This window comes from Sebastes umbrosus, chromosome 16, assembly GCF_015220745.1.
Source record: "Sebastes umbrosus isolate fSebUmb1 chromosome 16, fSebUmb1.pri, whole genome shotgun sequence".
Lineage (NCBI taxonomy): Eukaryota > Metazoa > Chordata > Actinopteri > Perciformes > Sebastidae > Sebastes > Sebastes umbrosus.
In genome coordinates this window covers 11,854,225-11,881,869 of record NC_051284.1, presented here as the reverse complement: position 1 = coordinate 11,881,869, position 27,645 = coordinate 11,854,225, and the positions used below count along the sequence as shown (strand labels likewise).

Here is a 27,645-nt window from a genome sequence, read left to right as displayed (position 1 = left end):
CCTATTGCCACCTTTTAAAAAAAATGACTCTGGAAAAGATGAATCTGCCACGCACAATGCAATAATTTGGTGTCTGAAGTACTATAACAATGCAATTTGAAACCCCAATAAGAAGTCAAATAAGACGATAAGTAACATTTGAATAGTTTCATTTATGGATTCATAATTGAAAAATGACAAAAACTGTTGGAAATAACAGGAAAAGTAGGCTCTTAGTAACAACAAATGCCAGGTGATGACAACATCTTTTGTGTTTGTGGCTGGTGTTTACCCAGCCACCATGTTTCAGTGAACTGGAGCTGAAAATGAATGAAATAAAGATGGAGATGGGATGTGAGGTGCAACCAGAAGGTGAGGCAAATATGAAGCAGAAGCAGAAGCAGACAATTATCAAGACATACAACACACAGTAAATGCAGCAGGATGGAAAAAGAATCCATTTCTGACCTAAACAGCTTGAGAGTAACCTCTGCAGTGTATCACCGCTGTACTGTATCTACTATAATTGGCTTTGAACACATAACTATTAAGAAAGGTGGATAATCTTAATATTTACTTTAATGTTAACACAAACCCAGAAAATATCTTGGGGGGGGGGGGGGGGGGGGAAATACTGAATGGTTTTACTACAAGTGGGGTTACTCTATTTTTGGTGCAAGTACTCTTTTATTTAACTTCATCCTAATCTATAGTGCTGGTTCCCAACCTGGGGGTCCCGACCCCCACTAGGGGTCGCCAAAGCTTCACGGGGGGGCTTCTTAATTTTAAGGATTGTAAGACAACTTTTATTCAAATATAAAGTTGGCCTATATCTCAGCATTTTATTCATTTCTGTGAAGAAAACTAAATCAAATTGTTATTTTTAAAGTTTAGACCATTATTTAAAATATAAATGGAAGGATAGGAGCACGGTGAAGATCTGAACACAAACTAAAGACCCTCCTCTCTCTGCTAAACAGCTTCGTCCTGCATTAGAAAAGTACGCAGGTAAAATAAACAAAGAGCTAATGAAACAATGGCCAAGCGTCAGGGAGAAGAAAACACTGAATGTGTCAAAAAAGGACCCTATTAGGTATGTATGATTGTTCAAAATAAAAAATATACATAATACAGACAAAAAATTGTATTAAAAGTTTCTAAAAATAACAGGAAAACTCATCTCTGATGCAATATTTATAGGAAAGTCCTGCAGCCATTGCGTTCATTATTTGGGTTAATAGTACAGTTTATCAGTTGTTCTGTACTGTTATTGTTACACATTGAATATAATGTGAAATATCCATAAAATATTTCACTTAATCAAGGAAAAAAAGGGTTGGGAACCACTGATCTAATGGATGTGTTAATGCTGTAATCATAGCAACTCTCCTTGTATCTCTCCATAACATAGTTGCTTGTGTTAATTTTTCAGTGACATTGTCTTCAGCTTGTCTCATCATGTAATCCTCTTACGAGCGCTTTCTTCCGCCGCTGAGTAACCACAACAAAAGCCCTCCACTTCCTCACCATTTAATGGGACACATCCCAGAAGAACGCACCGAACTCTTGCTTACAGTTGAAGACACTGATATGAATACCCATGAAGGGCCTCTATTGAGTACAGGGTTCAGCTATCAAGTGCTTGACACTGATGTTGTGGTGGGGCACTAATGCAAGAAAACTGCCAACACTGCCAGAGGGAAGCAATATATAACTATAAGTATGATATTGCTGAAAACATAAACAGATACTAAGCTGAGAAACAGAAAGAAGTATGCCTTGGAAATAATACAAAACATGCATTAAGATAATTTCATTGCACTAAATCACAGTTTTTAGAATTGTTCAGAGATTACATTATTTTAGTATGTAATATTTCTAGAAATTTAGAAGTAGGAATTATATGAGAAGTCAAGAGAATTATCTCACTCCACTGGGAGATTGATTTACTTAAAGGGGAACACCAAATTAAGAAGTTGTTATTTTCATGGCCTAGGACAGGTCAATCAATATTTGTGAACATGAGCTCCTCTCTCTCAAAGCCAGAAACCAGAGAAGTAAGTCTCAATCTTGCGATGTCATATGGTATAAAGTCTGGAGCTGCTCTGCAGAACAGTGATTCTCAAAGTGGGGTCCGGGGATCCCCAGGGGTCATCAAAAAAGGGGGTATCATTAAAAAGTGCATATCTACAGATGGGGACCATTTGCGCCAATAAAACAAGCATATTGTGTCCATTACCACCCTCGTTAGCTTTGGTCCAATAGAAACTCTGATAGGATTGTGACACATCAAGTCAATCTGTCATGAATCAGTCACTTCACTCTGGGCGCAACGAACCATTCCTGCTGCTGCTTAGCTTTTCTTATTAGCCAGCTGCTAGCTGGCGAGCATGGAGAAATATTTGAGTGACGCAAACCCAAAATACCTAAACTGAGAAAATCTGATGACAGTTATATTGAGTTTGGTTTTATTGAGAACAGCGACGGGAGACCAAAATGTGTTATGTGTCTTCAGGTGCTGGCAAACGAAGCCATGAAGCCAGCCAAGCTAAAGCGCCATCTGATTACAAAGCACTCAAAATATCAGCGCAAAACAAAGTGGTAGTAACATTATTCATATTTAAATGTGTTTCTGTTTATCACTATCAAACAGGTCTGAAGGTCTTGAAAAGTTTTAGAATACATAGTTCCAATGACATCTAAGAGTACAAATGGTAGTAAGGATTATGCTCACAATACACTAAGATTTCAAGACACAAAATGAGCCTGAGAATAGTTCAGATATACTATGTTTGCTTTGCGCCATCTACCTTAGAGGTGAAGTGAATACATAAATAGGGACATGCAAGAAAAAAAAGGAATCAGAAGAAGAGCCAAACATGTGTTGTACCTCTGGGAGTCCAGCAGGTCCCTGGGTCTGATGATGGCCTTGACCAGGGCGTCGGGCCGCACCATCTTCTGAGGCGATGTCTTGGGGCTGGAGTCCGACTCTCCGCTCTCCTCGTCACCCATGGCTTTAACGTAGCTGCTGCTCCGCATCCGACGACAAGGGATCTCGTCGTCCTTCCCACCGCCAGGGTAACCCCCCCAGTCATCCTGGGGCACCTGGGAGGAATGATGAGGGTAAATAGTCAATGAAAAAAATTAGGGGCAGTGCAAGATGCTGTAAACACAATACTGTCATATTATCACTTTATAAAGTTGTTATGGCAGACATGGTCACGTTAACACATCCAGCAGACACAAAACAACATTAGGCCGCCTGATGAATGTAAATCCAATATCCACCCTCCATCTAGTTCTGCTTTGGTCTCCACCAACTCCTGAGGAAAATGTGTGACTCTTTAGATGCTAAATTTTCCTTGTTGTTCACCAGCTAGTCGCTAACTTTGTCTGTCAGCCGTTTGGTGCTGAGCAGTGGGTTTTCAGAGTTTCATTTCAGAGGGATTTTTTTGTTATGTATCATAGATTACTCCTTTGAAAGATTTTATGTGTTGCCTGTATCTTCCTACCAATATTACCGTGGGTAAAAAGTCACACTAGTACTGGGGCTGTCAATTAAAATAAAAATATTTAATCGTGATTAATCGCACGATTGTCCATAGTATCACAATTAATCACACATTTTTTATCTGTTCAAAATGAGATTTGTCAAGTATCTAATACTCTTATCAACATGGGAGTGGACAAATATGCTTGCATTATGCAAATGTATGTATATATTTATTATTGGAAATCAATTAACAACACAAAACAATGACACATATTGTCCAGAAACCCTCACAGGTACTTTATTTAGCATAAAAAATATGCTCAAATAATAATATGGCAAACTGCAGCCCAACAGGCAACAACAGCTGTCAGTGTGTCAGTGTGCTGACTTGACTATGACTTGCCCCAAACTGCATGTGATTATCATAAAGTGGGCATGTCTGTAAAGAGGAGACTCATAGGTACCCATAGAACCCATTTTCATTCACATATCTTGAGGTCAGAGGTCAAGGGACACCTTTGAAAATGGCTATGCCAGTTTTTCCTCGCCAAAATTTAGCTTAAGTTTGAAGTGTTATTTAACCTCCTTTGCGACGAGCTAGTATGACACGGTTGGTACCAATGGATTCCTTAGGTTTATCTAGTTACATATGATGCCAGTATCTTCACTCTTTAAAACTGAGCCCGCTACAACCTAAAATCGCAAGTTACGCTAATGCGTTAAAGAAATTAGCGTCGTTAAAATGAATTTGCGCTAACGCGAATTACGCGTTAACTTTGACAGCCCTTAATAGCACTTCTTGAAAGTACATTATATTCCCACCTCTGCGTTGCAAGAGGACAACATCCATGCAATCTTGAGATTTTTCTTAACTCCAAGAGGACCATGATGTAAAGCATTAACATTTCCCAGTGAAGCAATGTGCCATTTGATAGGCACTTGAATTGAACCCCCTATTGTACCTCTGGCACAGTTAGTTCCATCCATTGAGTTAGACAGGGCCATTTTCATGAGTCAACAACACATGAAAACCTCCACACAGCTTCCACAGCTGCTCAGTATTCTATCTTTTCTGTAGTTTGGCCAGGTTACAAACTGCTGAAAGCCTTGACTGAAACGACGTTATAAATTTGGCTGGGCTGTTAATCATAATTACTGGTAAAAATGCAGCTTTGAAATGGAGAAGCTATCTTTGCTCACCCCATACGGAAACCTGCCATCAAAACAAGCCAACCAATTTAACATGTTGGTCTTTTTTTTCCACCCGTTAAACCCGGTAATTGAGTATTCAGACGTCAGCATCGCCGTTCTTCCATTTAGAGTGAGAACAGGGTGTCTCGCTGCCTGTCTCTACCACATATGGAGGGAATATTTCACACCGATCACGACAGTCTTATATGTTGAATGTGGAGCGAGCAGGAAGACAAACAGAGCATCTAGCATGCGGGCGCTCTGCAGCAATAAGTGGAGGTTAATGCACTCTGACATTCATCTGGCATGCTTTGCTCAGACGGGCAATTTCCGTTATTGGAATCCATTTCAAGCAGAGCACATGTAACTGGTATAATAGTGCAGAGCATTTGTGAATCATGTGGAGCATTATTTTCTGAATCATGGTCTTGGTGTGAAAGAAAAATGGGACTCAATTATTGTACATGCCATTATACAACATGTAGAAATGTCATTAAATGATTCTTCTCTGTATTGGAGATGGCGGTGTGGCTTATTAAAATCTGCGGGGGTTAACTTCACCCACTCATTGTAATGAACTGATGATGATTGTTCACGAGCTCATTACACACAATACCGCTCTCTCTTTCTCTCTCTCTCTCACCAACTCGCACACTCTCTCGCTTTGCTTTAGTTAAACAGTACAACAGAGTTCAATTAGTGGGACAAAAACAGTAGCAGCTGAGTCAGGGTCTTTGATACAACACAACACACTGATGCATAGACCGTCTCTCGCTTCCCTTCCCGTTTTCTATTTTCCTTTTTAGATTGACCTTGTTGCACTTTACTGACTGTATGCGATGGTAAGAAGCTTTAGCCGCTCACGCACTTACATGGTCAATGATTTGCACTCATAAAAGATTCTACGTTGAAGTTGAAGGCTTCACTGATGCATCCGTCTCTTTACCATCCTGGCAGACGGATCAGCCTCGGCACAGCGCCAATCCACCCGGCTCTAGATTTCATTAAGTTAAATTGGACCCGGGTCCATATTTCTTTGACTTCACAGTAACACTGGACCAGAGCTGCACTCAAGAAGAACTTTAAAATAGCCTTCCAACCACTATTTATGATTCAAATACCGTATTAATGTGTGATTTACTGATTGTATGTTTTCTGAAATTTTCCCTCTGCCAATCGGTGACTAACTCGCGACTCACAGGTTCACAATGAACTGGGTGGCAGCTGACTGGCTGTGGAAAATGTCAGGAGGAGATAGGCGGCATCCAAATGTCACTAATGCGTCAGACACATGACTCTAATCACTTTCAAATGTCATCTATTGGAAAATAACAATTGAAATGCGATTATTATTCAAAGAGAAATACAATACTGCACTGTTAAGAATAAAACCAGCAGGTTTAAATTGGTAAAGCAGCTGGAATTCTCAACAAAATGTTTGTAATTGTCACTTTTTTTACGAGATCTAAAATGCATCAACAGCACTGAAGGCATCCGTTCGTTTACATCCTGGAAAAACGTCTCCCCCCTGACACTAATTCTACTAACCTCTGGCATCAAAGCACGCCCACACGCAATTACTATTCTAACAAGTGTCACATCGAATCAAAACAGCCTGAATAATTGATCAATTATGGCTTTATTACAACCCACTCCTTGTTAATCACAGAGAATGCTGGGTCAAGGCTGCCTTTGACTCTTATGTTTCATCTATGTTGTGACATTAAGCATGGGGGGGAAGGGAGGGATGATTGATGGGGATTACGGTGTGTCCTCTAGGTCTGTAAAGCTCCGTAGCAAATTTCACTGCAAGGCTGTGGTGTTACATCATGAAAAGAAGATAATACGAAGCACAAAAAGATGCACTTCCACACACACAGACAAAACCATGCAGAAAAGGACACGCATGAATTAAGAAAACATAAGCTCACTGCGATGCCCCCTTTTACCGAACGAACACTCAAACACACTCCCTGATAAAAGTCATTCATCTCCCCTTCCAAAGACAGGCACGCACCAGCTACCAAATAGAGTCGATGGGTTAATTAAGTCTTGGAGGGGTTTGATATTTTTAGACGTCTAATTAATGAAAAGAACGCCAGAGGACAGGCGCAAGCTGTGGTGAGATTTGTTTAATTTGGATTCGCTGATAAACTGGATAGATTGTGGCGTGTCTCCCTGTGCAGATAAAGAAACCGGGACGGCGGCAGCGCGTTCGTATTGATTGCTGGGAAGGCACACATGGGCGTCCCAGCATGCTAAATGGAGTTGAAATATGGACGCTTGTCATCATGAACACTCACCTTGATCCAAAGATCCTATACAAAGGGAAGGCATGGGATTCAGAGGTGAGCATGTATCTACAAGCCTGCTTCCATGTGCAATTATTCTGTGTATTTTCGGGGAGGTTTTGATGATTTTGTTGTTGCATATTCGACTGTTATTAGGCCATTAAATAGACGTTATTGGACGCTCTAAAGGCCCAGATACACCAACCCGATATCAAAGAACTAGCAGCGATGAAGGCTGACTGTTACGTCGCCTCATGTTGTCTTTGTCTTGGCCGAAAAGTTGCATTTGACCGCAAAGACTACAGCCGATTGCCAGTTAGCACGTACGTTTTCTGCCTGTGTGAGAGGAAATAACTCGCCACACCAGCAGGCGGCGGTAGTCTGTATTCGTCATTAAAAAGGGAAAGAACCACGACCGAGGATATACAAGCTGTTGTTATGATATGTACATGAAACTTTTGCCAACCATTTTTACACAACTCTCACTCACCACTTAGCCTAATTCCAGATGGCCATGTGGCTGTGAAAATATCTGTGTATTGGAATGATCAGATGAGATGAAAAATGAGAAGAGCCTTCTGACTTCAGTCATTTGTTTGCTTTCCTCACTTCCGTTTCTCTTTTTGTGCACTGATTCGTTTAAGCTGAACAGCCAATCAGAGTGATTTCTCTCACCGGCGGGCTCCGCCTCCAATTCAACATGCTGAATTGGCCAATAAGCCACCAACACGGGCAGGCTAGTGCCAGCGATGCAGGACACACCGCAAAAGCTAGGCTGACAGATGCTCACCGACAGCCTCAAACTGGCCGACGGCTGACCATCAGCTTGATGTGTCAGGGCCTTAAGCATCATAGATGTGGGTCAATAGGGGCCTACTACACCTACTACATTTTAAAGTGAAAGCAAAACTTAAAAGCAACATGTTCTAACACGTTGTAAAACTGCATGAAACGTTACGTTTTGAACAAACGTAACGTTTCATAATGACTACTGTCACTGTTGTGTTCTTTTATACCTTCTTTCGTTTATCTACCATGTGAATAGATGATAAAACCTAATATTGGCTGTAGAAGGCCCCTATTGACCCACATCTATGAGGCTTATAGCGACAGCTAGCAGCTATTTAATAGCCTGATAACAGTCTGTGCCAGATCCTGATCTGTTCAACAGCACATTATATGGCGTGGAGCCCTTAGTGAATATGAGCCAAAGTTTGTGGGAACAGTGCGAAAATTCACATCTCAAGTGTGAATATCCAAATTTAAAGTCACATTATCGCAATAACAGAACTTGCACATCCTTGAATTAATTGGATTATGCTCCTTATAGAACAGACATGACTTGGGGAAATAATTTTTTCAGGTGCCATGACCAAGGTTTTCTCTTATGACAACAACTCCTCCTTACACATACTGTGAAGCTATTTTAGCACTACAACTTGGCCAATAATTAACATTGATGAAATGGCTCACACGCATCTCGTAGCCGGGTTGTGCAGACATTGGCATATTAGCTGTGTGTGTGTGTCTACCTTTACTTTGAGTACTTTGATCTTTGCCTCCCACAGGGAGTGAGGTGTGTGTGTGTGTGTGTGTGTGTGTGTGTGTGTGTGTGTGTGTGTGTGTGCTCGCGAGGCAGGCCTCAGCCAATGCTCCTGCAGTGCAGCAGTGCATTTCATTGATTAACTCTGCAGCTCTATCTATACACAGCACCTCTCCCACTAAGAAACATAAGTCACTGTCATTAAGTTACGAAATAGAGTGAGATAGATAGACAGAGAGAGAGAGAGAGAGAGAGAGAGAGAGGGAGAGAGAGGAAGAGGCAGGATAAAGAGGATATAGCATAGAAAGATGGAGAAATGACTTCGAGAGAGAGGAAGGAAAAGAGAGAGTTAGAGAGCTCAATCATTGTTCAATCATCGCTAATCCCACCCACCAGTCTCCAGACCCCCATTTCCTCCCACAAGATTGCATGGATATGCTGCGTGTGTTGGAGCAGGCTCTGTTTGCTTTTCCCTCTCTCTCACTATCCGCCTGTTACCCTACCTCACTAACATCCTACTGCACGCCCACCACCAACTCTTCCTCTCTCGTCTCTCTCTTTCACACATATACTGTATACACCCACGCATGCAACATCTCGTCTGTGTTCGTCTCGTCTTCACGTTGTTTATTTACTGACACTTAATGCTATCAGATGTTAGCATGGAGGTGTTAATAGACACGCTCAATGATAAAAGGAAAAGGAAACAGTCACGCACTAGAAGGTGTGTGAAAAATCTGCGAGCGACTGACGAACTTCCATAATCCTGTCCTTTTGGTTCTATGACTCTAAGCAGAAAACAATGCTATTTCTGAGACCAACTGAATCTAACACTAAACTAACGTATGAAGATCAACAAAATAAAGTCTCAGTGTCTTATAACAAGACTGAATCTACAGCGATGCTAGCAGCATGTGAGGCAATACCAGTGGGCAACTCCAGGTCTGAGAAGTGAAGCCAATGCCGAAGTACCTTAAACTTGCATTCTTTCTAATAGCCAGCAGGGGGCGACTCCTCTGGTTGCAAAAAGAAGTCTGATTGTATAGAAGTCTATGAGAAAATAACCCTACTTATCTCTTGATTTATTACCTCAGTAAACATTGTAAACATGAGTTTATGATCTCAATCGCTAGTTTCAAGTCTTTTTCAATACTGAATGATGTTCATTTAGTAAATTATGGTCCCATTTAGAGTCAAATAGACCATAAAGCAGTGTATGTTTTAGGGCGCGGCCACCTTGTGATTGACAGGTTGCTATCACAGTGTTTTCCGGTCGGGGAGTTTTCCTTGTTTTCGTCTTACAACTTTAACCCTTTCACAGTGTATTTTCAGTTCCATCCATCCATCATCTGCAACCGCTTAACCCGTTAGGGGTCGTGGAGGGGCTGAAGCCGATCCCAGCTGACATTGGGCGAAGGCGGGGTACACCTTGGACAGGTTGCCAGCCTATCGCAGGGCTGACACATAGAGATAGACAACCATCCACACTCACATTCACATCTACGGGCAATTTAGAGTCAACAATTAACCGAACCAATCTTTGGATTGTGGGAGGAAGCCGGAGCACTCGGAGAAAACCCACGCTAACACGGGGAGAAAAGAACAGTCCACAAAAGGAACCATTTTCAGAGAAATCTAGCACATATCATTGGATATATTTTGATGGCAGATAAAAAAGAGGGGATATGTTCTCTGCCCTACCTACCATTGTTATGTTTCAGTTAAGTAATTGGTTCAATATATAACTTTCTGCATTACAACTCTGTGCGTGGCCTCCCATTTTGTTGCCAGCTTTTCATATAAATTGGCCAAGTTGAGGTTTCTCCAAAGCGTGACGGGTCTCAGTGTTTGGGACCGAATGAGAAGCTCAGGAGTTCAGAAGAATCTTGGAATTAAAGACACCTTTTTTATTGCCTCCCATTGGACGTGTTCCAACCATAGACTGTATATAAGAAGTAGACGTAGTCACTGTGACGTCACCGTGACGTCACCCATTGGTTTGTGGACTGACGTTTTCTTGGTTTTTGGCTGTCCCCATCTTGTTTTTTTGCAACCAGAAGTGACTCAAGAGGGTGGAGCTAAGCACAACTGAACGCTGAATAAGACACTTTTAGGCGACCAAAAAGGTTATAATTAACTTTCATGAACTGCAAACACACTGTGAATTTAAAGTTGTAAGACGAAAACACAGACAACTTCCAGACCGGACAGCGCCGTGGTGGCAACGACAACATGGCCAAGCCCTTAAGCATTCCCTACCATATGGTCTATTTGACTCTAAATGGGACCATAATTTACTAAATGAACATCATGCTGTATTGAAGAAGACTTGAAACTAGCAATTGAGACCATAAACTCATGTTTACAATGTTTACTGAGGTAATAAATCAAGCGAGAAGTAGGCTCATTTTCTCAGAGACTTCTATTCAATCTGACTTCTTTTTGCAACCAGAGAAGTCGCCCCCTGCTGGCTATTAGAAAGAATGCAAGTTTAAGGCACTTCTCATTGGCTTCACTTCTCAGACCCGGAGGTTGCCCACTGGTTCCAATCACAACTGACTGGGAGGGGACCATGGGGCAGACCCACTGGGAACAGATCTCCCAGCGGGCCTGCCAGTATATGGAGTTCCCCCATGGAGTGGCTAGAGCAGAAGTGCTGAGGAAAAGGACATTCAGGCTAATTTCCAAGTCTAATATCTAACTACAATATTTTAAAATATTCCTATAGTAACTCCTGATATTTCACATGTCACTCAATATTGTATTTTTGCCTTTTAATTTCCAAATAACAGGGACAACAATTGTTCATCAGTTTGCTATCAGTGGTAGTTCACCAGTCAAAGTTGAACACTGTCAGCGTAATATTCATCCCACTAGGTGTGTCTCCATCCACCTGTTTTTCCTACACATTTTAAATTTGCGCATAAACACATCGGTGTGGAAATGCATCTTCAACACCTCACACATACATGCATTCTCTTATTGCTTTTGTTTCTTATCCTATTTGTTAATTTTAGTTTTAATAAATGATCATGGTCTGTTCTCCACCAACTTCTGTGAATAAATATCTGGCTCCTTAGCTTGCTAGATTTTTGACTTTCTTCACCAGCTGCTTTAGCTTTGCCTGTCTGCCGTCTGGTGCTGGGATGATACCGTACAGTTGGTTTATTTAGAGACTTTGTTTCTGGAAATGGCTGCCTTCGGGAGACTGGTGAGAGCTGTTCCAACTTAACCATACAGTACACAATAGATGGAAAAGAACACATTAAAAAGAAGAAATAACAAATCAAAGCCAGTACAATAATGTGAGGGATCTATTTAACACCTCTACATTCTCCAAACTCAGACCATGAGACATTACAAGGTACTGTATGTCCTGGACTGGGCACTACATGGCATGAAGTGAAGAAGTAAATGCTACTAAAGCAGCACATACTGGTATTAAACCCGCCACAAATTAGGATGCTATCATAGCCGGCCAATTTGATTGATTTGGCCTGGGAGAGAAGAAGTAGCACACACAAAAAAGATATGTGCTTAACAATTGACAATGAAATGGTTATAACCTGACAACGTCCTTGTAGAATCGAAGGAAACTTAAGGTTTGAGGTAATGAAACACAAATACGAGCAGATGCTCGCCGACACGGTGGTGACCACATAGCCACGCTGTCGCCTCAGACAACAGAGACGAGGAAGATTTAGCTACAAACTTCCGTCTGATCCCGGGGATCCCGGGACGAAATCTTACTAAGTAGTGGCTCATGGCCTGATAGCTATCTGGGAAGCCCTTAATAAAAAGTTAGGGAACCCCTGTGCGTGTATGGTGGTGTTACTGTAGCTTTCAGTCACAGTGCCAGTTTTGTTTCTGCTGCTTTGCACTTCCCTTTTGTAATTTAATCAGCAGCCTTTTTGCCTCTCGAGCTCCACCTTTGGCAAGCCAACATGGCAATTAATTGGCTTATTAAATCCCTCCGCAATGCCCTATCAGCAAAACTATCAAAGACTAATCCTCCCTTTGTACGACAGCACTGTATGCAGAGAGAGAACAGAGTAGCGTTTGCTGGATCAGCTGACTTAATCAAGGCTGAGGGTTGTCAGTAAGTTATTGTGCTGTGAAGTTAGGAAGGTGGACGAGGCATGGATTACAGCTGTTGCTGCAGTCCAGGTGCATTTGCATGTCTAATTTGAAGAGTGTGTGTGTGAGAGAGAGAGAAAGGGAGAGATGGCGGCCCACACACCTATATGCACCACGGGTGTATTGAGAGAACTGGATACAGCGTTGGAGGCGGGGCCCCGTTCATTCCTATGAAAGTTGCTCAGTGGCGCATGATGCCAAAATGGCCCGACTTCCGTCTGGAAAAGTACACAGATCTTCCGGCGATCTTCCGCATCCATTGGGCCCATGGAACATGCGCAGTAGCATCCGCTTGGTCACGGGGTCCCAACGTCACGCTGCCATCACGGTCTGGGTGTCATTCACATGAGAGGAGTAAGGGAAATAACTCTGGATTCGGCTATTGGTGCGTTTTACAACTTTTATGACCTAATGATTTAAATAAGGGCTATTATAGTGTTAGTGCTGGGTAGTTGATTTACCTCAAAAAACAATTATTCGCTGGGTTACAGACGTCTCTTTCCAATGTAAGTCTATGGGAAAAAGTATTTTTGGGCCCAATGGCATCACGTGACATGGAAGTTGTAGTACCGCCGTTTGGCCACTACGAAAATTGGGATCAACGACCGGCGCTCTTACTGGGGGTTTGATATGCACTAAATGCTGAATTTGAAATTCATCCAGGTGAGCCTTTCGCCAACAACACAATCACCTCCTTTCATTAATATCAAGCTCACAGTCAAACCCATAAACATCCTGAAAAACTGTGTGTGTGTGTGTGTGTTGGGGAGGGCTAATTGGGGCTAATTTGTGAAACGACTTAGCCAGAGACAGAGAGCGATGGCTAATGCCAGGTCTGATCCCGCAACATTTGTCATTTCAGAGAAAGGGCAGCCAATATCAATCTATCTCTGTCTTCCCCAATGTCCAGCTAATCGATCTCTCATACATACACATGCGCTACCTCACTCACACACACAAACACTCACACACACCTGCTGCATGCACACAGATTAACAGCTCCAGCGAGACAAGTCCCACATATCTTTGCCGTCTTTTGCAACACTTCAGAAGTTTTTCATTCCCTCCGTCATCAACCAAGGACGCAAACAAGGTGACTAGCACATCATCAAACCATCTGGTGTGCGATAAATAGAAGGAAAAAAAAAAACACACCCACGCACGCACACTTTCACTCACACACGGACAGACATTCAGCACACACTCCCAGGATGCAGTTGATGTTGTTACAGTGCATACAGTTGTGGGTAATCCCACTTTCAGCAGCAGCAGGAAGTGAAAACTTCTCAATGTGACCCCTTGGTGTGCATCATTGACTGACTATTGGTTCTGTATCTCTCTGCCTGACTGCTCCTGGTGATGAGCAACAACAGTAGCCACGGGGAACAAAAACAGCCATCTTTTTTGCCTGCCTTTGCTTCCTAGAGTATACCAATGCATCCACACAGGCACAGGCCTCGCCAGTCTTCAACTCTCTCCTTCAAAACATCTCCCGGCTCCCTGAGAGGGCATTGATTCTCCTCCGGGGAGGGAAGATGTGTCACCCCTGCACGGATTGGATTGATAACGCTGGGCTAAATATAGCCCTGCGGCAGGAAGGAGGAGGATATTTTTAGAAGTGTTTATAGTGCCACGACTCGGACACTACCTCAGCTGAATGACCAAATGGAAGTAAGGAAGGAGCGGGGGGCGGGCACGATAAACACTGCGACTCTCTCATTGAGAGATTACTGCACTTAGTGGGATTGTACAAAATTTGAGTGGATGAGTGCACTGCCTGTCCAATTCAAAATGATCATCAGTTATGTTTAAAAATACGCTAGTCAAAATTAGCCCTCCAAAAACATTTTCCGTTGACGTAAGCTTAGATTTAGTGGTTCCTTTGGCTCCATTGGCTGATTTGAGTAATGCATTGGCTTTCCGCTTACAACACGCTCTAATCCATACAACACACTCTCTGCTCAGAGCTCTGAGTCTCCTGGTCTCCTCTCCCAATGTGCTGAAGTGCTCACTTTATTTTGGCCGCAGGAGGTACTTACATGATGCTATCAGATACCACATTGTTGTATATCGAACAGCGTTGTTAACTGCTTTTGCAATTTGGGGTTTATAAGCATGCTTTCTTTTCATTTCCCTCTTTCATATACCCTCCAGCATGCATATAAAAAACCTGTGAGACACTCCTGTGTAAAATGCTGACTCACTCTGAATTGATCCCCGCGGTGCTACTGTACGGGGTCTCCCGTAGAGCCGATCACGGGCTGAATGCTAACCTTTTCTCAGGGCTGAAACCTATGCAAAATCGAAAGCAACAACGCAGTAAAAATCAACATTGATCTCTGGTCTTTCATTCTCACATTGCCGGCGCTTCCCCTCCAGCGCGGATCATTTATGGAGTTAATTGATTTGTCCTGCTGTGCTCGTCCCTTTTGCTGCCAGCCACATGCTGAGCCATAGGACAGGTTCACATTGTAATATCAGGGAAGCCACGAACAAAACACTGTCTTTTAGATCAATTGGGAATCCAGCTGAGATGAGCAACTATTCTCCCTTGTCTATTTACCGCCGACGCCTGTAGAAGAAGATTGCTTTGTGTTGTACAATGCGAGCCCAAGTTTAGGGACTGATGCTTTTCTCTGTGCTGCAGTGCCTCAGGTTCTTATGAATTTTAAATTATGGTGAATTGACGCTCAATCACTGTAGTGGCTGAGACATAAAATGAATGTTTTTATTGTCTCTTCAATTACTATCAAATCACCATCTTCTCCTTTCATTAAAACCCTCCAAGTACCCGTCATGTAGCCACCCACAGATTCGTGCATTTAAATAAACTCATCTGTTTATCAGAATGTGAATTTCTCCCATCAAGTAGCATCATACAGTAATAAAATAAGGCAAACTCACCTGTAGATAGTGGCATGGCCTGACGTTGGGCTTGAGGTCGGTGGGTGTCATGGGCTTCTCCAGGTTGAGCGAGGACTTCCTGTAGGCCTCCTTGGCTTGGCTGACCGTTAGCGTTGACCAGGAGCTCCTCTTCATGAACTTTCCCTCCGGTGCCATGCTTATGCTCTCGCAGGCTGAGCACTTGACGTCATTGTTGCTCTTGGAAGTCTTTAGCGACAGGTCTCCAGCCAGGTGGCCGTGCATTGAGTCCGGGTAGCAGTGGCTGATGTGATCCACGGGATGCCGTGACATGACGCTGGGTGTCCTGTATGTGCTGTCGCTATCCAGGTTGTCATCAGAACTCCACCAACCTCCCGAACGCTGCTTGCCGCTGCCCTCGGATTTGCGCTCTTTGCTCTTGCTGCGTTTGCTGTGTTTGTGGTGACCTTGGTGGTGGTGATGGTGGTGGTGCGAGCCGTCCCGGTGCGAGTCGCCTTTGGTGCCGTTCATCTTGGAGGAACCTTCTAGAGAGTGCGACTTTGTGAAGAGCTTCTGCACCGAGTGGACTAAGTGGCGTATTCGCCCGGGGCTTTCGTTGCGCTGCTCCGTGGTCGTGGTCGTGGTGGAGGTGCGTTGGTATTGCAGCGTGTGGAAGCCATCCCGGTGCAGGGGCATCTGTTTCTCAAATTGGTCCAGGAGGTTTGCTGGGATTCGGTTCATTTTGCCGCTGCCTCCGTGCGAGGACGAGCCGCCGTCGTCTCGGGACTCCCTGCCGCCAGATGTGTTGCCGCCGCTGTCCCGCCCAGCGCTGCCGTAGTGCATGCGGGGGAAAGTGCTACTAGAGATGGAGTGGTCGGTGGCCGACATGGACACCGGTATCACCATGCACTCGGAGTGGATGGAGCTCCGCGGAGAGCAGCGATGGTGGCTCTCAAGGGGGCAGCTCTCCGTGGGGCTGAGGAGATAGGAGGGGGGCCGCGAGTTGCCATGATGGAGGTGATGGTCCAGGGAATGGTCGCATTCAACCAGGCCGCAGGTGTGGGCTGACGGGGCGGAGGTGAGTTGGAGCTGGGCAGGGCGGCCGCCAGAGAGACCCTTCATGTTCCTGGGTGGAGGGGAGTAGCTGTCCTCATCGAAGTACTGCGAGGGCGACCATGAATACTGCTGGTCTGAAAGAGAGAGAGAGAGAATATATGTGATCACACCCAGGGTAAAAAAAGCATTTTCCCAGAAAAAGAAATGCATATCACATTACATGATGAGGGGGAAAAGTAGTGCCAAATGACAAGTCCTTGGACAGGTTGGTCATTATCCACCATACTCTCACTCTTCACATCCACTTCGACTAGGACACGGAAAACTCAGAAAGTCAAAATCCAAAAAGTGAAAGTGAAATCAATAGATAGCACAGATAAAACCCGTCCTATTTTTCCCCTTCTATTCAGGTCTGTGACGGCATGCTGCAAGAGAGACGGGGAAAAAAGAGAGAGCGAAAGAAAGAGAAAGGCAGGCGACAGGTAGGAGCCTCGCACTGCCATTTATCCAATGCAAAGTGAAATAATAGCCTATCACTCCGTGGTGCTGGTGTCATCCGTCAAAGCCCTGAGGAGAGCGCTGTGAGGCGTACGGCTGGATAGGCGTCCTTGGGAGAATATCACCAAATGCACCCTCCCTGCTTTTCTATCTGTTGGCCATGTAGTCTCAGATTAAAAGCCAATTCTTTGTGATTGGTCACCAAGGGCAGACATCCCAGCACTCCATTTCAATGTGTTAAACTTAATCAGAGGATAGGTTTACTTTATCGTCATGCCTCACAACCGTATGCTGTCACTGCAATAACAATGTCCTCCCTTTCAATCATGTCAGGACGATGGGGTTAAAATTTCACGCGGAGCATTAAGCCTGCTTTATGTCATGAATGACCCTTTAAAAAATAATCTTAATCATCTGCAACAAGCAGATGAAACAATGAAAGCGTAGAATAGATCCTAAAAAACAATCTAAAGGCCTTCATATGAATACTTTTTTTGGTGTATGAGGTTTAAACTAGCTAATGTGTGCTGATAAAGATATGCTATATAACAAAAAAAAGAAGAAGTTTGGACTCTTATTAATAATAAGCATTTTTATTCTTTATTTCGTAAAATATATAATAATCCTTTTGTCTGCCGTCTGTTTTTGTCTTTTCCTCATTACTTGTTTCTCCATAAAAAACTGAATATTGTAGTAGAAAAGCTGGTCCAGGTCATATTTCAAATTTATCTGCATACTGTCTTGTGAAAGAGGAACAACAAACAAACAAAGAATAACCATATCTAAGCTTGCTTGCCTGCCAATGATACGCCTCATAAACCCATGCACTTTCACTCTCACCGTTACCCCATAAAATGAAGGAGAGCTTTTATGAGCTACTGTGCTAGGAGAGAGAGGAGGATAGGAGTTTTAGGCCAAATTGTAGCACTTTTAAATTATATCAATGTACTGACAAATCAATAAATACTTAAAATGGTATCATAAATTCATTAATTCTGATATAGTGACAAGAATACCATAAAGAACATGGGCAGCAGGGCTCTGAGGACCCTGGCAGTTGTGGTAGAAAAACACCTTTAATAAGCTTAAGCTTATTCAGGTGGTCCAATGAACTGCACACGTAATTTTTACTGCTATAGGTAAAATGTTATGGTCCATTTCATACTGTGGGTATTCTTAGTGCTGCTATTCCTCAAAATTAAGGCCACATTTCACCTTAACACAACTGCTGTCTGATTTTTTCTTTTCTCAATACCAATAAGGGAAAACATTGAACAGACGTTTTTTCTACCATCATCATGGCACGCTATGGATACGATGGGCAGTTTTTTTTTTTAAAAAGGATCAAAATCAATGCAGCAGAACCAGAGATATCAACTTGATTATTCCATTGGTATCAAGCATGTCGAGGCTAAATAACGCTCCAAACTTACGCTAAATTTTGGCTTGGAAAAATTGGCATGGCCATTTTCAAAGAAGTCCCTTGACCTCTGACCTCCAGATATGTGAATGAAAATGGGTTCTATGGGTACCCACGAGTCTCCCCTTTATGATAATCACATGCAGTTTGGGGCAAGTCATAGTCAAGTCAGCACACTGACACACTGACAGCTGTTGTTGCCTGTTGGGCTCGAGTTTGCCATGTTATGATTTGAGCATATTTTTTATGCTAAATGCAGTACCTGTGAGGGTTTCTGGAAAATATCTGTCATTGTTTTGTGTTGTTAATTGATTTCCGATAATACATATATACATAGACAGTAGCATATTTGTCTACTCCAATGTTGATAAGAGTATTAAATACTTGACAAATATCCCTTTAAGGTACATTTTGAACAAAAAACTGTGAGATTAATTTGCGATTAATCATGATTAACTATGGAAAATCAGGCAATTAATCATGATTAAATATTTGAATCAATTGACGGCCCTAGTAATTAATTTACAACAGATTTTATTTACTGGAGGCTTCTACATAAAATACGACTGTATAAGCTTCACTCACACAAGTTACGAACCTCTGGGTCCTGTCACTGCTCCCTCAACATGTTTGTCACTGGGTACATTGAGGATTTTCCTCTTAATTATTTTGTCAATCGCTCTAAGAAAGTCTCATATTCACAAACCCTTCCAAGATCATGAGAATGGCTTACTGTGCTGTTGGTGAATTTTTCCTTTTCATCTTTCAAATTGGATCAAATTTATTCCATTCAAACTTATTTTTAATGAGGTCTAAGATCTCAGCCCCTGAGGTGCAGCCTTGCTCTTCTGTTGCTGTCGTCCTCCATCTGTCGAGATGAAAACAAATTCTCGTTGTTTACCAGTCTTACATGAGGACGTCTTAACTCGGCAGCCTGATGTAAAATTAATCCAGGCTACTCTGAGCATGCACGAGGATAGGACATGTTTTCTCAGGAGGGACTGCTGAAATTGCCTATCAAAAACATTTCTACGGAGTACAGTTCGACAGGCTAAATCAGGTGAACTTGCTTTGCCTGAGTCAGCCCACTTCACTTCCTGCTAGTAATTGCAGCAGAAGGATAATGGTGCATTATTGATTGATGTGATGCTACATTTCTGTCTGAAGTTATGTCACTGTCTCACACCAAGGCCTTTCTCTGACGGCTGACTATTCCTTGAGGTATCTCAGGAAGCTGCGCTGAATAAATTATCTACTAGACTTTACTGGCATTTCCTGGGATTATACAGACAGATGACAGACTCATCCGCCCTCCGTATCTCTTTCTCTGCTGATAAAGAAGTTGAGTTTCGCCAAAGGAAAGAAAAAAGTAGACGGCACGATTCAAGGAGTAAGTCCTACAAAACATTTCGAAGGTTATTTAATATTTACACTGAGGCGGCTTGAGGGGAAAGCAGCTCTCTCGGCGAGTGTGCATCCTTCTGGCAAGTACTCTGCAAACAGGGAGACAAGTATCTGTGACATCTGTGGACAGGGAGAGGGCTTGTTGTTTTTACACTGATACCAGCACCTGCCATCACATTATCGGCTTCCTGGCAAGGGTGCCAACTGCTTGGATGGACTGCTTGGATGGACCGCTTGGATGGAGGGTGAATTTAGAAACTGGATGGCACAATATGCAGCAGTAAGACAACATGATCTTTTTTTAATGTGAAGCTATCATGCTTTTAAAGGTTGATGGGACTTTGGCTCTGTTATGGCCTTGTATTAACATGCGTCCTGAGTGATCGGATCACAAGTGGACAGCTTTAAGTACAGGTGTGAACGCACTCAAGACGCATTGAGATCGGATCACTCAGACCACATTGAGATGTGGTCTGGGCCACATATGGCCACATTCTTTTAGCAGTGTGTACGCAAATGTGTCCTGGGCCACATTGAAGGACCGCCTACTCATCTGACGTCCCGCTGGAATCTACGGAAACTCTGCGCTCCTCATGTGAATCATGCTCGTCTGCCTCACAGCATGCAAACGGCCTCTGTGCTCTACTGTATTTGTTGGTACAACTGTATTTTAATAAAATATATCTTATCTATAGGCTACATATCTACAGACTATCAGACTAGGCACGCAAAGTGCATTATTATCACACTGTCAGAGATGTGTCGGTGTTTTTGTTCCGGTGCTTTACACCCACCCACCCGCTCGCGCTCTCTGATCCCCGGCTCTCTGAAGCTCTGTACCCTGCTGTTGCCTGGCAAAGGCAGCAGTGTCAGCAGCACAGAGGTCACTGGGGATCGCCGATACAATAAGCTTTTATTTTGATGTTAATAAAATGCCCATATTCACGAATATGTAAGATATTACTTCTGACTTTCATGTAATATTACATCACAGCATCTGCTGTATTAGTCATGTGTTTACTACGTGTTTATGTGCATATAGAGCAGCGAAGTGAGAGTGGATCCCAAGTGGTCACTCAAGACGCATGTGGAGATGCTTTTTAATGCCAGGTGTGAACAGGGCCTACGATAATAATGATTATGCAGATGAGTATGAATAAGGATGTCGGATATTTTTAAGAAAGGAAAACACTGAACTTCCCACTGAAAGTTAAAACAATGACGTTTTCACTGCAGGGATAAGAAGTCCTCCCGTGATAAGAAGACATTTCCCCAGAAAAAGTCAACCAGCCACATTCAATTTAACACTTTGCACATACTGCGATCATCTTATCATGTCTGATTTAACACCTGAACCAACATCCAGCTCTATAATGTCGCCAAAGCCCTCTGGGGTGGACGATGATAAACACACCTTACATCTGACACGAGGAGAGGAGGGAAGGGAAACAGAGTCAAGGGAAGAGGCTCATTTATTAAGGGCTTCTGTTTTGTGCTGCAGCTCCGCCCGAGTGCAGAGTGTGAGTAAAGGTCGTTTTGCTCCTCTTAACACATTAGCATTTAAATAGCATTATATCTGCAATGAGTATCACTGGCAGCTCCCACTCTTCCACTGGCTCAGACCTTAACTGGAGTTGAAAACAAAGTTAAAAGATAATAAAGCGCTGGACTAGACTGAGAGATCAAAGGCATGCGACCTTCAGACTTGGCAGTGGTTAGCATGGTGGCTAGCCGCTGCGCTATTTAAGAGAGGATTAACGATAAAGGCGACTGCAAGGGAAAGGCCCGATGTTGAGGCAACACATGAGAGGCAGCCTTTAATGTTTTGCATCAGCGATAAGATCTGTCATTTCTGAGTTTTCTGGCATCAAAACAGTACTTTAATTTGGTTGTATTTTTGCCGCCTGTAGAGAATCTGTGCACTTCTGAAATTTGAAAAAGATGCAAAAAGGCCCAAACAAGTTGAAAACCTCTGCTAAGCACATTTCTAAATACATGCTTTTAAATTCAGTTTAAAATGTACTGTGTAGGGATGCACCGATACTGATACTGGATTGGATTATCGGGCCAATACTGACTAAAATATTTGGATCGGACATCGGTGAGAATAGGGCCGATCTATTAAATTCAATTCTATGTTTATTTACTATATACATTATATACTGGAATTTTAATTCCTGTTTAAGTTTTGACCAATTTGTTGTTTCATTAAAAATGTTTATACTGGAATTTAATGTCTTTAATTTACAAAAAAACAAATTGCTGGTGAACGATTTATTACTTTAATAATAAATAACGCCTGATTGCCCTTGTTATATGTTGTTATATATAAATATATATATATATATCAATTCGTACGTAATCCACGTAATTGTGAACTGGGAAGTATAAAGAGGGGCGAACGCCGCGTAGGGAGGAGGTCGAGGTGGATGGGTGGGTCAAAAAACACAGGACTTTCACCCAGGAGACCGCTGTTTGTGTGAAACAACAAGTCAAAGTTGATTTATTTGGCATGTAATTTCCGTACTTAAGTTACGGCACTTATATATATATATATATATATGTATAAACTTTCTGTTACCCCTTTTTTATTTTTTCTTTATTAATTTTGTGTATATGTATATGTAAATTTATGCGCATATGGTTATTATATATTTTTTAAATTTAATTTAGTATTGTTTATTTATACAATTTCATGTTATTTATTGTTTATTTATATATTTTATTTTTGTCTCTCGTGTGTGGAGAATGTGTTTTGTGTTGAGGGTTAGTTGGAAAAGAGGGTACATATTTGTATCATGCTCCTTAATCCTTGATTGTTCAACCCATTTGAAATCAATCAATATATATAAATATAATAATAATTATAAATAACAATTCACTAAATTTGTATCTATGTATTTATTTGTCACATTTTGTTTTACAAAGTTAAGAAAGCAATGTTTAAGCCAACCCTGATGTTGCCTTACACAGAAAAGAATGATCCCAGTCACTACCACACATTGAGGCATACAGTTTATTATTTAAACACTGGTATTGGATCGGTATTCGGTATCGGCTAAACACCAAAGCCCAGGTATCGCTATCAGTATCGGGACTGAAAAAGTCAGTGCATCCCTAGTTAGTAGCAGTAACCAAAATGGTTCAGAACATATTTCCCATAACAGCCGTGTCCTGCTATTCCAGCTGGCCAGAGGGAAGTCACACCCCTTATTTTCCGGGCAAAACAAATCGATAGAGCAGCTTTCTTATCCATCTCCCAAAGGTTAAATGCAGTCTCCCCAGAATTCTGGCCTTTCTTTAGAAAATCAAAGGAAGGGGAATTGTGTCCTCAACCCTCGGGGCAAATCAGCAATGGTCTGAGCTACTGGACTGGAGACGGAGGCAACGGACAAAGAGGCAAAGCAGCAAATCTGTCAGCTTTGCAAGCCTTGTGATTTTCCACCATAGAAGCTCCGATCAAAATAAGGCCCCAGCTTACGGCTTTGGCAGATATCCTGCTCTCTTGTCCGTCCAAATGACAGCACAGTACGATTCATGCACACATTTCAAGTGTGGATAGTGAGTGAGAAACTGAACCCGCAGCATTTTAATTGCTAATGCGATACTCAACTAACTGAGACTGCCACCGCAATTGGGAGCCAATCACTTGTCACTGATATTTTTTCTCATAGACCATCTGTCTCTGGTCGAGCGTGACACCTAAAATGGCAGAAAAAAACCCCACAGTTCCTTTGATGTTTTGCTGCTATGACTGACGCCTAATGCTGAGACTTGAGATGAAAAAACAAAGAGTCTGTTATATTACTGTGTGCTGAGTCAGCGCTGTATGTGTCACACGTGGACATGCGTGTTCGCAAGGTTGCTCATGCAGTTACACAACGGGGGAGGACCTGCTCTTACAATTGGCCTTAAATCAAACTGGGAATTCATGCTGGGCGATTTAGAGCAGCGCCAGTCCAACAATGATTCACGCTATTAAAAAAGACCAGCAGTCCACACACACACTTGCCTCTGTGAAATACCAAGTGACACTGACGTATTACAGAATAAAAACAATCACTGTGTGTCTGTTAAGCTGTATTTCATGTTGCTTTTATTTTGGAAACATCTGGCTAAATGTCCCATCGCGTAAAGAGAGATGTCATTGTCAAGTGTTCCAGAAGTGTGTGCATATCTGAGAAGATGCACTGGGGTTGCATATGGGGAATCAAGACCCTAGTATTTACTGGGAACTCTGCACAAAATCTACAACCATTTCCGAGAGAAAATACCTGCAGGAAACACAGATGTTACTGAAATTAAGAAGCCTTCTCCTCCAACCTCCTTTTGATGTTTAAAAAAAGAAGCTCAGCTGTGTGTCAAAGAATATTTTTTAGAGTAATGGTGAACAGAGAGTGAAAAATATGTAAATGAAAACTATGCAGACTGTTCAACAAGTGGCAGGCCTCCAACCCTAAGTCAGAGTGCAGAGCACTATTGAACAGGTGGATCAGCGAGTGCATATGTTGCAACAAAACATTCAAGAACAATGTTCCTGTGCTTTACATCACCAGAACAACAAGTAGATACGGGTGCACTCAAGAGATTTCCCTCCCCTGCGACTGCCCCATCAAGTGATATTCTCAGGTTAGCTGTTCCAGACGACCACTCGGAAGCATTAAAACTGGAATAAAAGGATAAGCTTAGTTCCGGGGCTAGCTGTTTAGCATGCTCGTGATGGTCAGCACGAAATCAATTTGTACGTAATCCACGTAATTGTGAACTGGGAAGTATAAAGAGGGGCGAACGCCGCGTAGGGAGGAGGTCGAGGTGGATGGGTGGGTCAAAAAACACCGGACTTTCACCCAGGAGACCGCTGTTCACACACAACATCGCTGTTCGTGTGAAACAACAAGTCAAAGTTGATTTATTTGGCATGTAATTTCCGTACTTAAGTTACGGCACTTCTTTTTTAACTCAAACTCTAATCTTTTCCTATGCTTAACTAAGTAGTTTGTTGCCTAAGCCTGACCAAGTTGATCTATTCCTAAACCTTACTAAGCAGTTTTATTTTGAAGAGACCGGAGCGGAAATTGACACATGTGTCACGTGTTGTTGAAAGTCGTGCTGAGCATCAAATTCGTGCCTATGTACGAATCAAATAGATTACATTTTGTGACTATTTCACAAACTGCTTTGAGACTGTGTTGACATCGCACCTTTAAACTTGTTTATAAGACATGCATGTGCAACATTATAGCCTCTAGCGGTTCCTGTTGCACCGAGCTGCATGTGGCTACGCTTACACACCTGAGAGTGCTGTCTGGATGTGACAGATGGCAGCGAGAGAGAGAGGCCCCCGCCGCCCCCACCCTCCCCAGCAATCAAAGCCTACATCCCACTATCTTGCTCCCAGCAGGGGGGAGGTTTGCCTGCGAGCACAGAGGGATAGATTAGAGCATGGAGAAGCTAGCGCAGGTAAGTGAGTATTGTCTACCGAGCTACAACAATAATGATTAAGGGATTTTTTGTGTGTGGCTGTATGTTTTGGGAGAGTCTGGGGAGATAACAGGTACAGGAGACTTTAAAATAGATACCAATACAGAGAGAACTATAAGCAGCAGATATGCATATTCCTGTAAACCAATGAGCTGCTCACATCAGTTTCAGCACTAATCTCTTCAAAAAATGATTAGGCTATTGGCAGGCTGTCCCAACAAATGTAAAATGGCAATTTCTCTTCTCTCACACCCAATTTCACCTACAGAGTGGCGAGCTGAAGGCAGCCATAGTATTTAGCTGCAGAGAGATTATGGTGGCCAGATAAGGAGAAGCCGCTGAATGGCTGAATACTTATCGTGAGCTCGCTAATGATGAAGTGTTATCTGTGCTGCGCTCAGCGCTCCTCCCCAGCTCCCCCCCACCGCCCCTCTCTGCCAGTCAAAGTGGGGACGGAACGATAGGTGGCAGAAAGAAATGTAATAAAGTGTCAGATCAGCGTTCCTTGTTCCTCCCCGAATGACAATACTTGAGGCTTTTGTGCTTCTGCAACTTTCTGCTTCCCCCTTTGTATTTTGGAATTGAGCACAAAAGGCTGCATTGTTACTGAAAACGTACAGCCCATGTCATATTCAACTGAGGTAATTCCATCCCATACAACATCACAACAACGGTAGCAATAGTGCCAAATTGTCTTGCTACCTTTGCATCGTTTCTCATTCAAGCAACGATCTCCTCGATCTAAATCGTTTCAAAGCCCCCCATTTCATTTGCAACAGCCACAGAAATTGACTTGGAGTCCAACAATGCCCCCCGCGCAAACTCTTGCCAAGTGTGGTAGATTGCATGGGCTTGCATTTACATGGTGGAATCATAAATCCAGCGCAGCTATCCAGCTATGAATAAATCATGCTGAATGTGAAATTCTGCCACAGGAAAAGCCCTGTTAGTGCGTGTGTGTGTGTGTGTGTGAGAGAGAGAGAGAAAGAGAGTAAGTCACATCTTATGTAACAGCCAGGACTGCATTCCCAGGCAACTTGTTAGAGGAAGCCTCAGAACTGTTCCTGGTTGCCGTAGCAACACGCTCTGAAGTTCCCATCCTTTGCAGCCACTGAGGAGTTCAGGACAAAACGAGAGATGATTTGATATTGTCACACTGTTATTATTTGCATGGGTGACATAATGGGAATCAGTAAGAACATCAGATGCTTTTAATGCTCAACTAAAGCAGCAGGTTCATCCCTGACTGTATCATCTATTCAGGACCTGGCAGACGGGAAGGTCCAGACCTCCAGCCCTCAGTCACCAGAGACAATCCCATCACGGAGCTGATTTTAAAAACACTACAGGTCCCCCGGGCCCTGCAGGCATCCACACTCCTCAGTCTGGAGAAGACAATTGAAATCCTTTCCCCTCTAATGCAATTTTCCTCTCTGCGGACCACAGCAGCCCAGAGAGCAGTAGGGTGGGGGCCGGCCAAAATGACTTTTTGGAGATGGAAGTGATACCGACAGTCCAGTTCAGATCCTTGTCTCTCATTCGCCTGTTTCTCCAAAGTCAGCCGGAACATTAGAGGCACAAAGTCAATCAGGGCATTAAATGATTCGCTGTGATGTTAATCTGGACACAATCCGATCAGGAAAATTAAGTGTACTGACAATATTTGAGGCTGGAAAACAATTAGTACTGATAAGAGTGCTATGCAAACTCTTAACAACCAGGATCACATGCATTGCATGTGACTGGAAGAGTTTAAATACTCAAATTAACTTTTTTTGTCCACCAGCCACTCAATAAATTATCATTGTTTTTTTGGCTGGTGAGTGAAGCAAATCTAGCAGCCACCAGAACATTTTACCAGCATTTGGCTGGAGGCTGGTGCTAATTTCCAACCCTGACTCAAACACTGAACTATTCTGCTACACAAAACCTTCATAGGCTAAAACACCACTCACGTTTGTGTGCACACGGACACCACGTGTTGATTTGGATGGAGGAAGGTTGCATGTCGCTCTGGGGACCGAAGGTGAACCTGGATACATCTGACAGTAAAATGCAATTAGTGTAAGTGCCTGTCCTAGTGTTTTACTGGCCTAATTTCACAGCAGTGAAATGAAAGAAGTGCTATTGACAATGCCCTGGGTGCACTCTAAACGCATCATACAAAAACTATTTACCATCCAAAGCCGGAGCAGCCAAACAGCAGATACAGCCACTCCATGGAGTTGCACTGCTAAAAACTTGATGAGCGATGCGCTGCCAACAGCTGCAACTATTATCACTGAAGTGA

At 42.9% G+C, this 27,645-nt stretch overlaps 1 protein-coding gene across 6 annotated transcripts in view; it reads right to left on the bottom strand.

The window, feature by feature from the left end:
• The window catches only part of dlgap2a (discs, large (Drosophila) homolog-associated protein 2a), a 202,860-nt gene that overhangs the window by 42,699 nt on the left and 132,516 nt on the right, over positions 1 to 27,645 (bottom strand). For all 6 annotated transcript variants that reach the window (XM_037796603.1, XM_037796602.1, XM_037796605.1 and 3 more), the window contains 2 exons: positions 15,539 to 16,686; positions 2,870 to 3,084 (listed from right to left, as the gene is read on the bottom strand). In XM_037796603.1, coding sequence (XP_037652531.1) covers positions 2,870 to 3,084; positions 15,539 to 16,686 — 1,363 coding nt within the window. The remainder of the gene's footprint in view (positions 1 to 2,869; positions 3,085 to 15,538; positions 16,687 to 27,645) is intronic.